The sequence below is a fragment of the Nothobranchius furzeri genome, chromosome 10, assembly GCF_043380555.1.
Source record: "Nothobranchius furzeri strain GRZ-AD chromosome 10, NfurGRZ-RIMD1, whole genome shotgun sequence".
NCBI lineage: Eukaryota > Metazoa > Chordata > Actinopteri > Cyprinodontiformes > Nothobranchiidae > Nothobranchius > Nothobranchius furzeri.
The window spans coordinates 45,198,398-45,213,799 of NC_091750.1; the positions used below are offsets into that span (position 1 = coordinate 45,198,398).

General features: G+C 40.4%; 1 protein-coding gene across 5 annotated transcripts in view; it reads right to left on the minus strand.

Annotated features, from left to right (window-relative positions):
- nrxn2a (neurexin 2a) overlaps nucleotides 1-15,402 on the minus strand; it is a 143,027-nt gene that overhangs the window by 68,978 nt on the left and 58,647 nt on the right. For all 5 annotated transcript variants that reach the window (XM_015960739.3, XM_015960742.3, XM_015960738.3 and 2 more), the window contains one exon: nucleotides 11,524-11,643. In XM_015960739.3, the coding sequence (XP_015816225.1) occupies nucleotides 11,524-11,643 (120 nt within the window). The remainder of the gene's footprint in view (nucleotides 1-11,523; nucleotides 11,644-15,402) is intronic.

Consider the following 15,402-nt stretch of genomic DNA (forward strand, 5'->3'; position numbering starts at 1 on the left):
GAATTTAATTATCTTTAAAGTGGTATCAATTTCTACTGGAACTGGTCCAACTCTGACTAGCTGTTAGCTTGTCAGTCCTGTCAAAACTATTTACTGTTTCTCCAAGCTGAGGTCATCCTAAGAGCTGTTTAAAACACTAATGTTCGTCTCACCTGAATTATCCCTTTATATGTGAACATCTTTATTAGATGAAAATATTCTAGATGACTAAAATCAACTTCTGGTCCAAAAACACAACCCAACTATTTTCATTGTTTAAAACGTCACACACACATAAGGTAAATGAATCATAATTAATCCACACACACACATCTACCCACATAAGGAGAAAACGTAGAACTCACTTAAATAGCTGCACACTGAGGCTCCTTCCTGTGACAGATTTGAACTCCGGTGTGGACAGAAATGTGTATTATAGCGGTTTGCACATTTCTGCTAACTCCGTTAGTCAGTGTGACACTGGCAAAAGATTGAACTCCCTCTCCCGCACTCGGTGTTTGCAGGGTGAGTCATAATAGGCCATGACTAATCATGAAATAACCTGTCGCATATCTGAGTGAAACTGGCACTGTGGCTTGCATTTTCAAATCTGTTGAACATAGCTTCGCACATCCTGCATCTGCTTGTATTCTAATGAGCCATCAGCTCGTATTAAATTATCTCCACCCGTGACTCTTTACCAGAGAGCTGCAAGGGGTCAGAGAGGCAGCAGGCACAGTAAATAATGAACAGGTTTGTTTGTGGAGAAACACACACACACACACACACACACACACACACACACACACACACACACACACACACACACACACACACACACACACACACACACACACACAGCTCAGCCCTGAATCCTGAAGCACAGATACGAACTGATATACAGAAACTAAAAGCTACTTTTATGTAACATGCATGATACAAGTTTTAAAAAGCTACTGAATAAAAACACACATTTGAGCAACTTTGTAAAAATGTGCAAATAAAAAAGGGAACTGGAGAAATGTTTGTGATTAGCAGTCAGCTAAAACAAATGTGCTGCAGTGCAGAGTCACCTCTTTTGCATATTTTTCTGAGAATAAGAATGAATTCAGACCACTGTCAATAGTAGAAATGAAAAATTGAACAGAGCAAGGATACAGCAGCTGAATTTATCAGTAATATTTACAGATTAAATCTTGATATTTTGTAATTAGAAGTTAGATTTTTTTGGAAATATATTTTTTTCCACCATTCACCCATCAAAAGAGATGCTTATGCATCCTCACTGTGCGTTTATACCAGCAGCATGCCCACAATCGTACAATAACACACGTCCTGTCAGGATTCTCACTCTGCCTAGGGTTGAGCTGCATGAGAAGACCATGTTGCACTGGTGCAATGGTGATGGCCTCCTAGTCTAGGCCAGAGAGGCCCGTCCTGTCTCAATCATGCATCCCGCTAAACTTCCCTAAACTTCACGCAGGACCCCAGTTTGCTGCTAACAATAATAGAGCTTTTCCACATAATGATGGGTAACATAACTTTTGGAAAAGACAACTGAGACATGTTGGAGTTGCAAAAGTAGCTGGACAGAATGATCTTTGTACATCAGTGTTTGTGTCCTAAACAAAAACATCTATGAGACAGAACTACAATGTACATGGATGGAAAACGAGAAACTGTTTCTGCAGACTGAAGCCATCGACTTTGATGTTTGTTGAGCTTCTTTGACCTGAGCAACAAAGATGAGAAGAACTAATGGAGTCTGTTCTTCACTGGATAGCTATGGTCAAAGGAATTTAATGCAATGAGACTTACAGATGAGATTAACAGTTAATTTAATAATCAATAATGAATAAAAGCCTTGACTTCCACTGTACATGACAAACATCAGAGGAAAGATGTTAATTGAAAATGCATTGAATGAGACCATGGAGAGGGAGTTTAAATCTGACAGCCAACGGCGTTTCTAGCCCAGTTTTATTTTATTTTTTTACTGTATTTGTTTGTTTAGCACATCTAAATGAAAACCATACAGTACTTGGTAAAAATGTTATATTTTAACAACAAAAATTAAACTCAGGCACCGTGCTCCTTTCTGAGTGGCTGATGCTACAGTGGTTTAAGGCTATCTGCCTTAAACCAGGATAGGTGGCACCGTGTTCACCTTCTACCATTCAGAACCCACACGTTTTTATCATTTCCAGTCTTCATGTTTACAGCATGTTAGCTAGGAGTTAGCCGATGTTTTTCTAAGAAACCTTCCAGGTAATCCACAGTTGTCCAAAACGCATTGGACATTAACCCGCATTTTAATACCGCCTGACCTAACAACTCAAATCGGTGGACATTTGCCCGACCTGCTGCTCCTCTAGCTTTGCAAATACGTTGCCCTTTAATCTAAAACGTGACCAAAGTAGTCCATACGACACCATTGATTGGCTAGGTGACTGCCGCACCATGTTCTTTTGAGCACCTGTAGAAGAAGTAGAACGCAAATTAAAGTAATTTCTTAATATTTTGCAATGTTTTCTGATGAATCATTTTAATCAATAATTAACAATCATAATCCCAAATTAAAATTTTCAAGGTGGTTTTGTTTATTCTGATGTTTCTCTGTTTGTCTCTGACAGAGCTGAAGTTGGTTCCCATTTCTAATTTCCGATTAGGAAAGAGAAGCGTCTTTAACCTGGTCCTATTATCAAAGTAAATCACCTTTGGGCTAGATTTTTCTACACAAATAGCAGAATCCATTAAACAGTTTTTGAGTTGGGAAACCTTTAATTGATTTGTGAAAACAGTGTATTACTTTTCTTTCACAAATATGGAATGGAATTTTGCAAAACACTAATTGTATCTTTCCTGGCTGGGCAGCTCTCTGGGTGCTCAGCCCCCCCAAACCTCTGATCTTAGAATCGCCCCTGCTAGTCTGAGGATAATCCAACACTTCAGTTATTCCTAAAAGGCTCAGCTGATGCCGTCAGTTCTACTGATTTAACAGATGGTTCTCTGTTACCTTCTGATCACACTGATGGTTGACTAGAGGGTTGATAAATGAGAGTAGGTGAGTTGTTTTAGCTAACGACCTAGCAACTGATTTAGTTTGTGTGAACAGAAATCTCTGATTGTGTCCGCGTGTAATCCCATGTGCAGTTAACGTGTAAACACTTCAGATTGGTGACAGTTTATTGAACACACTGTGTCAGCATCACTACGAGTCTCAGCAGGATCCCACTAAATGTTACTGAGAACAGAGAAACTCATCGGGTCTGAATACCGATGCCGTCTGCAATAAAAACAGCCTGATTAGCTATTAATTATGTTCAATAGGTCTGTGAGTGAGATTTCTTTTTATGCAAAGTTGCCGCACTGAGAAAAACCCTTCAAGTGCATCACGCAAGAATCTTTTTTTCCCCATCTTTTAATGTGAGAATCTGCAAGGACAGAAGCAAAAATAAGACAAAGTGGGCAATTATCCCCTCAGGTGCTTGCCTTCACTTCACATCTATTTAATTGTCAAAAAAGTTTGTTTTATTTATGGCTGAAGGGCTGAAAGCTCCAAAAGAGCTGGGCAAACTGAACAAGAGTTGAGATGTGATAGTTGCACAAATGATCTATTTTTCTACAAAGCAACAACTAATGATGGATTATTCAGCTGTTTTATTTTTAGGAAAATATATAAATAATTAAAACACAAGTAAATTGTACTAATACATAATTAAAGAGCAAGTAGAACCTAAATTAAGTTTTTTTTTGCTGATGACCTGTATTGACCCTTTGCACCGACGTCACCTAATCACGTGGGTCCACCATGCTGGATGGCAAAAGCATGTAAACAGTGAGCAACACGAGTACTAAACAAAGGGAAAAGTACAGCCTGAAATTGTTTTTGCGATCAAAACAAAAACAAAACTCCTCCAGCATTCCTTCAACTAGTTCATGCCCAGTTCAGTTATCAGAAGATGTAGCGCATCTAGCGGGGGCTCATAGAGAGCGGTATGTTAACTAGCTTACCAACGTTAGCTTACGTTCTCTCTGCAGCTGTTCACCGATGTAAACATGTTGCTGACTTAGCCTAAATTCACCTCTCTGGATTTATAACATTATGTTATAAACAGCGTTTCACTTTACACCAAAGCTGATTATTAAAAAGTCCGGATCTCTACCAGCTTCTGTTGCCTGTGGTGTTACCGGGTTCAGCTGCTGCTCTCACACCAGAATGAGAAGATCTCTGAACGCCAACGCTCAAATAAATAAATAACGTAATTTTAACACACGTAATCATATATCGGAGCTTTAATATTGTTAATAATTGTCTCGCTTTACACTACAGTGGACGGTGTGCAGCCTCCGTGGTGAAATACCCATCCATCAGGAATATCAATAACTAGTATAAACACATCACATTTGTCCCTGTCTTTCTCGTGAAATAAATGAACGTTAATCTTACCCGGTAAAAACATGCTCGCTGCAAATATGAGGCCTGTTAGTCCGCTTGATTGATCGCTGCAGTTCATCTCCGTCCTCAGTCTCCATCAAAGTTATTAAAAAAACAAAACTAGTTGAGTTTACATCCTTGTCTGTTAGTGCAGCCAGCAAGCTAAAACCATTTTACTGTCAAATCAGCTAAATAAAAGCGATAAAAGGCTACAAACTGGCTTGTTTTGACTACCTTCACTGGAATTTCGGAACGATCTTTTTGCCATCCATCATGGCGAAGGCGGCGGTCTCATGAGTGGCGTGACGTCACGTGCAAAGGGTCAATAGACGAGTGTCTAATGGTGCTGTAGACATGTGTAATCACGCTCGTTAGAAACTCCAACAACACAAGCAAGGGGGGTTGAGGGGGGTGCGGTCTACCACTGCCTCAGTGCCGCTCTCTCAGTCCGCGACACGACGCCTTTTTCAGAAGCGTTTTCCTAACAGGAAGTGTGGATGAAATACGTCTCCACCCGTGCCTTCACTCCAGTGGGGTAGCCAGAAAGTCATTTGTGGGTGGGCCTAAGAAAAAATGGGTGGGCCCAATAAATGTAATTGAAAAGAAGTATGATTGAAAACAAGGGGTGGGACTCAATAAAAAAATCTAATTAGAGGCTTTGTAATTAATTAATCTTTATATTTATTTTTATTTTTTATTAATCTTAATTGATCACATTTTAATTGTTCAGAAATATTGTTACGCATCATTTTTTCTAATTAATTAATCTAAATTAACGAGTTAAACTCCCACTCCTAATACACACACACGCACGCACGCACGCACACACACACACACACACACACATATATAAATACATATAAGAAATACCATTATTTTCATTCAATTCTGTTTCATTTCACTGTATGATGGCCTGAAAAGAAATCCCTACAAAATAAAATAAATTTACATATTTTTTTAGGGGTGTCATTTGAGTGGGTATAAGCCCCGATAAGAAATGGGTGGGCCTGTAGCCACGCCCTGCTTTTTTCCCACTTTAAATGCTATTATGAAGCCCTTCGCTGCCAGCATTTCTCACCGTTTTACTGTTTTTTTTAAGAGTGACAATAACGTTGCGCGCTAGGATGATGTCGACGCCAAAACTACCAAAACTACCAAAACAAAGCCGAGACTCACCTCTTACATCAGGAAGAATCTTCGTGTTTCGAGCTTTATCCGTTCTTTCATAATCCGTTGTTGAATAGCGATCGGCAGAAGATTTTCCGGTTCGCGCCTCGCCTTTTTTTTTTACAGCAGCGGCCCAAAACGATCTCCTAACACATGGGTTTTCTGCTTCCTGATCACGTGACATGTGACATGTGTGGATGAAGATCGGCTTTAGAGCTGAGATGTTTGTTCTCATGGTGCGGGGGCTCGTTCCGCTGACAGTAAAAACATGCAAATGAACGGTTGGATTAAAAATGGCGACTTTCGTCGTCAATGGCGGTGAATGAGTTAATGTCATACGTAAAAGTTGGAAAAACAACTGAATCTTATTCAAAAACGTAACTATTAACAATTGCAAAACTATAAAATAGGCCTCAATAGCTTCTCCTTCAGCTGTATTCTTTAAATTATTCCTTAAAATAAATCTAAAATAAATCATAAACCTTTACAAACCTGACTCGTCACTCATTCTATGTTTTAAGGTTTTATTTTGTAAAAATAATTATCATCCCCAAAATGACTTTATTATAACTAGTAACAAAAACGTCCCTTTTGCTGTGTTTCCTCATCAACATTATAAATAAAAACTATCTCAGTCATCACTTCCTGAACAGCTTCAGTTTGGAAAAACAGAGTCTGTATCCTTTAGGACTGATGACCATAGGGTTAGTGAGGGTTAGGTTCAGGTATCAGCCGTTAGCCCATCAGTGCTGAAGGACATAAACACTATTCCTCCAGACTGAGGCAATTGCTTATAAAAATACAGAGCGAGGAACATCTGCAATATCCCTTTAACTGAAAATCTGTGATGTAAAGGAAGGTTTATTTCAATTTGGTCACAAAGATGAAGGAAATTCTTCTTTCTGGTATTTAGTTAATAAACAAAACCACCAAAGCAGGGCCTTCAGCTGCACCCTGATTTCACCAAAGGAAGCTAAACTGCACAAAATGAGAAAATTGCCGTCCTGAAATTCTAAATTTACGTCGTAAAACAATTAGATTGTTTACTGACCACCTTCCACATTTTAGAAATAATAAATTAGATACTGATGTTGGATCGATTAGACGTAAGAAACAACATTGGCCAAATTTTCATCTTCATCTCTGATTGAGAGAAACTGTTGGTAATGAGATGATAATAATCAGCAAATTTGCTAAGACAAATGTTAAAAAGCTTCAACCACATCTAGCATTTTAACAGCAGCATATTAAATAAAATAATCTGCCTAAAAATGTTTGTATTGTAAACAGCACAAAAACTGTGAGTTTTTAGGGAATGTGTCACTTTGGGTCCAACTTTTTAAAAATCAATGTGTCTCCTACGTCAGATCCCGCTAGGTCATCATGTTGTTAACAGCAATAACTTTTCTGAAGCTTCTGCCCCCGGGCGTGAGATTAAGTCTGAATCTCTATCCTGGATTATCCCGTCTGGGGCAGACTCATAATTGTGGAGAACCCCACCTGAAATGAAGGTTGAAAATGGAAAAAAATAAAGGAGCATTTCAGCAAAGTGTATCTGCTTCCTGAATCAGATATAAAACATTATCACGTATCTCTAATTAATTGTTTTGTTTATTACTGAGTAGAGAAATCTAAACTAACTTCAGTCTGCCTTGGGTCAGTTAGCCTTCTGGATATTCATACAGCTGAGAAACTTATAATCACACACCAGCCACTGCTTTTCATGCTAGAGTTTAATATCATCTCATGTTACAATATGACAGAGTTAATTGTGCTTTGGTGAATTTCCAGGATAAGCTATGATTTAAGCCCAGACCATGCTGTGTGTTTTTGTCCCACTGTGAGGACTCTAGAGAGGTGGCGCTCTACACAGGCCAAAATTTCTATGAGCCTAACCGCACGACATCTCTCTCTAGCAAGACACAATAAAGCTAGCAAGCATACACACTAGAAAGTATACGCCACTAACAGCTGACAGATACCCAATGATGAAAGTGGAAAAAGTGCTACCCTTCTCACTTCTTTTGTTAGACTCTGAACGACAGTCCAAAAAGAGTGGTCCACATGTTCCTGCGTGCAGCTAACCTTTAGCAGAGCTCCAGAATTGGCAGCTTGACCTCCAAGTGTCGGCTCACTTGACTACAATCGTCAGGGTAAAGTTCAGCTTGATCAAATATCATGTGCAATCTACATTAGAACAATCATTTTCATCTAAATAAAACATAATTCCAGGTCTAGTTAGCTGGAATGAAAACAGAAACGCTAGAACTCTGATGATGGCTAGAGTCATTAGCCGAAACATGTGAAGTAAAAAACATTTATTTTACTAAGCTACATAATGAAGTTACACACAGAACGAATGTACAAAAGAGTGACGGAAATGCTGTTTCAGCAGTTTGTGTGTAGAGAGAATAAATGTGTGTAAGCGTGTGTGTGTGTGTGTGTGTGTGTGTGTGTGTGTGTGTGTGTGTGTGTGTGTAAAGACAATATATGTGTGTGTGCAAAGAATATGTATATGTGTGTACGTATGAACAGAATGTAAGCATGTGTGAGGAGAACATTTGTATGTGAGAGTAAAAGAATGATTTGTGGCTTACACAGCCCCGCATAATTGTTGCTAATGCTACTTTCTTACTCTGTACACGTCACAAGTTTATCAAGCCACTCCCCGGGTGTATTTTATTGGTTTTATTGTTTTGCCGATTGCAGCCCACAGTCGTAGGTTTTCTGACACTGCTTAACTGTTGGGAGGCTGAATTTAGTCATGACAATGCTAAAAGCTGTCATAGGGCGGCTGCACGGCTACAGGCCTTCAAATCACCCTCGTGTTCACCATTTCTCATCACCATTCTGTTCAAGATAGATCTGTCTAGGACAGCAGAAAAACTGACTGTGTGGCCTGAGCTTTGAGCCAGACACAACCTGTAGCACTCATTCAGCACAACTCCAGACCTTTGATTAAAACATTTTTGCCACTTTCATGAGGTCAGTTGGCTTGAATTTGGTGTTAGATGCAGATTCTGCAAAAACTTTCTAGAAGTGTCTTGAGAATCTTTCTAGTGATCCATGAGAGACTCTGCGACACACAAACATGAAACATAACATTGCATCAGCTAAATAAAACACACCTGGCTCTTTTGTTGCAGAATGAATAAGTTGCAATGTGGCAAAACAACAAACTACACCAATATTCTTGCTAATTTTCAAGCAGAAAGCTGGACGATGCAGCTGAACCCTCCAAAGAAAAATGTTGACTTACCAGTTCCTGGTGACGGTGGGCTCCACTCTACAGATGTCTGACGGTTTCAGGCGCTCCGGTTACATAAAGCCATGTCAGGTGAAATCTCTCGCGTCTGTCGAGTGTGTGGGGTGCTTATTGTACGCTGACTGGCACGACCGAGATTGAGTGGGAGGACACAGAAATCAATTAGGGGGAGAGTCGCTGGAGCAGTTGTGCCACACAGTTAAAATCAGGGGTCTCTCTTTGTGCCTTTCAGCGCTGCATTGTTCACGTCATGTCATGGGAAGTCGTACAGTTGTCACACTGGCTGTCAGACGTTTTATGGGCTACATGGAAGTTGAGTGGAAAATAATTTATTGTTGTGAAAAGGAACATTAGGGTGTTTAGACCGGGAGTGGTTGTGCTCAGAGGCAACAAGGTTCACTCACACAGAGGGAGGCCTGGATGTAAACACAAGCAGGTGATGAACGAGCCCAACAATTATCTGTAACTGCAGAGGTTAACCAATAATTACACATCCCATAACTTCAGAGCGCTGAGCGAGTGGCTCCGGTAATGAAACCATGACCTGGAGGTAAATAAGCACAGATGTTCGAAGCAAACTTGATGAACTGATCTGTGGATATTAATGCACTGAGGCGAAAACTCACTAAGCAAAAATGAGAATTTGGATAAACTCCTGCTGCATTTTTTTAGGTTTGTTAAATGAATCTGATCAGTAAAACACCCCAGTCTCACGCTCCAGAGACGTTTAACAAAAGAGATGAACACGCCTATGCGTGTGTGTGATGGTTTTCGCATGAGTCCCATTTCTGTTTGTTTTAATGGCTACGATGATGGTGCACTGTGAAGCGCCAGGCTTGCTGTTTACTAGAGGACAGGACTGATGTATTGGTTTGACCTTTGATTTGGGCCGGCCGTGCCATTTACCGCCCGCGAGATTGAGAGGCCTCCCAGAACGGGAGAGAAGGAAACCCAAGAGTGCTGCAGTGAAATTGGATTTTAGTTGAACGTGCTGCTTCTCTGTAACTTCTGAGCTGTCTCTTTGAAGACCCGTGCATGAATTGGATTTTATTTTTCAAGGAATGGGTAAATAAACACAAAAAAGAGGTTATGAGATTACAGAATGTAAGATTTGAAACTGAATGGAATAGGTTGATTCATTCGTGAAATCAATACAGAGCTCACCTCAGCCTCCTTCCACCAAACATCTCTGCACAGTAAACGTCTGCAGCCCTTAAAACACCAGCAGATGTAAACATCCTAATTGGATGATCCCTGCAGAATAATGCGAGGACTTTCTTGGTTTGTTATGTTGTTTTATAATTAGCACCAAACAACCACAGAAACACACTAAGCTCTCAAACCTCATCAAAGGTAATAACGATCAGCAGCATGCTTTATTTAGGAGGGCCGTGTGCTGGAAAACCACAGCTGACGTGAATAGTGATCCTCGCGGTGCAGACATCATAAACAGTAGAAAAAAATAAAAGTCCTTTTATTGCTTCAGGTGCTGAAAGTTAATAAGATGGTAAATATTAAGCAACACCAGAGATAAAATAAAAACACGGATAACATTTATTTTAAATGTGTGTGCTGTATAATAAAAGTAGAATTTCATTAAGAATAACAAAAGCTACATCATGTGTTTGCTAAGAAGCAGGAACGGGCAGCTCTCACGCCGTGCTCAACAACAACTGCTGTTACTGTTATTTATAAAACTAAATGATGTTATTTAAACTCAGGCTTCAACATTATTACCTGAGCATATTCATTTAGGACAGTAATTACATATATAGAGGAGCACAGCTCTCTCATCAATCACACCAAGCAGCAAACCTGTTTTATAGTTTCTGGAATCAGAAACACAGGAAAGCAGCGTTTGATAGCTGAGATTACGTACAGCACCTATTCGCTCCGCTACAATCAGTTTGAGATAATTAATATGCTTCTAATCATGGAGGACTAGGCTTTTTCTCTCCTTACTTCTATGTTGACTTTCTTACAGCTTGCTGGAATCTCCCCTCAGAACTGGAGCTGCAATCAGCGTGGGAAGGAACGAACCTCCAATCATCAGTGATGAGATGTTTCCTCTCTGGTTTTTCACCACATTGACTCTCTCAGCAGCACTGTTATCATCATATTATCCTTACACAGCATCCCTATGGAGATTATACTGTGCAACATACTTTTTATATCCCAAATAGGATTTAATAACGGCACATTTTAATACCAAAAACCACAAAGAACAATCTGTGTTATTATTGTAGTCGACTGCAGCAAACGATGCGTGGCTCATCGTGAATGGACTAATAAACGCTATTATAAGTAAAAAAAAAGGCTCATAGTGAGTTAATTGTTTTTGTTATATATGATTGTTTCATTGTCATAAATAACTCATTCATATATTTTTCATGAAATATTATTTTAAACATAAGATTGTTGAAGCAATTATAATGTTACAATAATTAAAATAAACATGTTAGCATAATATTATTATTGAAGTGAATATTTTCAGATTGTTAACCACATTTTCTTCTTCGATTTGTAGATTAAAAATGACTCTGAGTTCTTATGAGAACAGGATCCATGCTGAATTTTATATAATGATGTTGGAATTGGATCTGCGTTCTCTCAGTGCTATTCCATCAAGAAGACTCTTCCCAGAATCCCACCCGGTCAGGCGTCTTTTACTCACGGTCGCTGCAGAAGGGTCCGCCGTAGGTGGTCATGGTGCAGTCACAGGAGAAGCCCTCCCACAGCTGCAGACACACACCCTGGTGGTGGCAGGAGTCCTCTGTGCAGGTGGTGCTGGGACCTGCAGGGCATCCACAGCAGACTGAGAAACAGTTTTTAATTTCTACTTTAGTTAGCTCACCTGTACTCCTATCCAAGAAAAAATGTTTGATAACCAACTCGAAATATTTTTGACTAAATACAAGATAATATCAGACTGTCAGTGTGGATTTAGATCGAATAGTTCAACATCACCAGCTCTGGTGCATTCTGTGGAAGAAATTACAATATCAATCAGAAGAAACATGTTCTAGGGATATTTATTGATTTAAAAAAGGCTTATGATATGGTTAATCATAAAATGTGACTTGAAAAGGTAGAGAGGTATGGGATTAGGTGTGTAGTGTTGAGCTCGTTGACAAGCTATCTACAACAGAGGAGAAAGTTTGTGAAGTTTGGAGAATGTTCATCTTCATGGTTGGACATTGTTTGTGGAGTACCACAGGGGTCTGTGTTGGGTCCAAAATTATTTTTATTATATATTAATGATTTGAGAAATGTAACAAATACACTGACATTTTTTTTTTTTTTTTTTTGCCGATGATACCACTATTTTCTGTGCAGGAGATAATATTAGCGGCTTAGAAAGGATGGTCTAAATTGAAATGTGCATCATTAAAGAGTGGTTTATTGAAAAGAAGCTTACATTAAATATAGCAAAAACAAAATGTATGCTGTTTGGTATGGCTAATAAAACTGAGGTTAAGCTGCAAATAGATGGATGTGAAATTGAGCAAGTAACAGAACATAAGTTCCTTGGAATACTAATAGATAATAAATTAAGTTGGAAACCACAAATTAAACATGTATATAATAAGGTTGCGAGAAGCATCTACATTACGAATAAAGCGCGACAGTACTTGGATTATAAATCACTCCATGTCCTTTATTATTCATTGATTTATCCCCATCTTATTTACTGTGTAGAGGTATGGAATAACACTTATAAAACATCTATTGTACCCTTGTACATCATGCAGAAAAGAGCCCTGAGAGTCGTTCACAATGTTAGATTTAGAGAACACACTAATCCGTTATTTATATATTCAAAAATACTAAAATTTAAAGATTTACTTCAACTATATACAGCGATTATATAAGCTACCGGATCTTCTTTCCCTTCCTATTGAACGTGACCTCAGAGCTAGCTCCGTGGAAAGGCCTCAGTAGAGCCTTGGTCTGGCTTGGAAACTGTTCTGGGATTTTGAGTCTCTGTGTTTGTGTATTCTTTTTTGGATATTTTTTGTGCAATTGTTGGACAAAATGACTTGCTGTGGCATTAATTGCACTAATAGAGCGTCCAAGGAGTCTCCACTTCATTTTTTTCGGTAAGTAAAATTATATTAATGTATTTTAGGTCACTGCCGAGCTGAGCTTAGATTTTAACATGTACTGTTTAACCATGAAATTTAAATGTAATAGGGTAAAACCCAGTGCATTTAACATAATGCTGCACTTTAGAAAATGGGTTGAAATATAACATGTTGGTGAAGCTGGGTTCCGACTATCAGCTTGTGGAGCTCTCAGGAGACCGATGTTTTCCACCCGGTTCTCCCCTTCCCGCAGCCTGGCGCATCTCTGTCTGATCGCGGCTTCTGTATGCTGCGCGGGCTGATGGCTTGTGGAGCTCTGGGATGGAAACCTTTCCACCCGGTTCTCCCCAGCGGCAGCTCTGCGCATCTCAGATCACAGCGGCGCTTGTCTGCTGTGCGGCTGCCGGCTTGTGGAGCTCTCGTAGACCTCTGTGTTCCACCCAGTTTTACCCAGCGGTCAGCCCGGTGTATCTCTGACTCAGAAGCTCTGGTGTTGTGCACAGTTAACTCCGGTTGTAGCTAGGTTGCTACCTCCGTTTGCTTAGCTCCCACCTCTGCATTAGCTTTGGGTTAGCCAGGGTTAGCTTCAGGTTAGCTTGTATCTAGTTCGACCGGGTGTCGTCAGTTGATCCCAACCTTACAGCCCCACCCTCAGCTCCTCCTCCCTTCCCTTTTGTGGAATTGTCTGGGCTTGACAGAACCTGTGACACGGTCAAAATAGTGGTGGTGGCCACCTCCCATTTGGCCTCAAAAACGTGATATTGGAGCCTATGGAAAGGAGATGTCCAGTATATTTATGTCGATGGTTGACGAATGCAAAAGGCTATGTCTTGTTCACCTACTTGATGCTACACAGCACACTTTAGTGTTCCACTAGGGGGCACAGTAGAGATCTCAGACCGGAGAGAGAGCCGGGTTTGTAGGGTACAACCAAAACAAACAGGGCATCAGTAGAAGAGATCAGTAACTGGTTAATTTTGGGATCCCATCCGAAAAAAAAGACAACAGCGGTATTGCAGATAGTGTAGTATACAAGCCTCTAAACCAGAGAAGGGGTAACAATGGTGAGTATGTTTATCTTGTTTTGTCAACTCCCCCTACTGGTTACTCACATATTGCAGCTTGCAAATGTGTTGCGTTAATTTCAGAGGATGCACACAAACGACGCTTCAAACAGACACAAATTACGCGAGGCAGCCATGATAAACAAGTGTATGCGTAATTAAAAGCAAGTATATTCCATCCCTTGAGGCCCTTACACACTTGCATCAGCTTCACTCTGCCTGGACCGGGTTTGGAGTGTTCTCATTTAGGTAGCCTTGAATTTTTCTGCGCGTGGTCTGCCTGGAGCCGAACAGGGCCACTGTTGACTGATTGGCCAGTTCAAAAGCACGTCTACCATTAGGGGTACCCTCTGGTTGGTGGATAAATGAGCCCGCGGTGGCTTCCCGCATGCACGATCAATTATCATCCTGGATGCTGCAGAATTAACAAGCCTCTGACTGAAGCCATTTTTTCTGCCCCCCTACACACACACACACACACACACACACACACACACACACACACACACACACACACACACACACACACACACACACACACACACACACACACACACACAGCAAAGCAGGATGCTATATCAGAGTCAAAGTCTCCAAAAGCGACTGCTCATGCCACTTTTGATTAATAATGGAGACACAGCAGACTTCTGTTCCTTTGCCCCGCATACGTGCTCGGAGATGTGCTCATGACATCACAGACCACAGAACGCCCATGTGCTCAGTCACGTCAGATTCCCGAGAAAGTGTGGAACCTACGTGGCTGCGCTGGGGCAGGTGCAGTGGAGCCAATACTAGTGTGTAAGAGCCATTAGTCTGAATGTAAGCGAACGGGGCCATAAACGCTATTCTTTGGCCCGCTGTGCTTTACACCCTGAATCACACATGTGTTGTACTTCAATTTAAATGACAAATAACGATATGACTTTCGGCCATGTCTGTCACGTGAAGTAATTTGAAATTTATGGGCTTGTAAAATTTCGTAATTAAAATGGCTGCAACTGAGAAGTCGTCACTGCAGAATCTCTTCTCCCCAGCACAGCTACTACTTTCCACATGGCCAGATTTATAGTCACTTCCTCCATGTTTAATGTTCCCTCTGTCGTCTTGAGAGAAGAATTCAAACCTCGCTAAAATCAAAACCATTTTTCCTCTCCTCTTCTCCGTGTCTGGTTCCATGACATCAGTTTGGTGAGACGAGCAGTTTTAAAATAACTTTTATCACCTTTCTAAAATAAGCACTTTCTTGGCATCAAAATGTGCCTTTAAAGTTCACAGATATGTGAAATCCATGGTAAATATCAAACAGGATCAGAAAATAAAATATCGGCTCATAGACTCCCACCATGGACGGGAAGTAGATGGGCGTGGCTTAGGCTCCCTGTTGGAAACTGATAAAAATGTCTG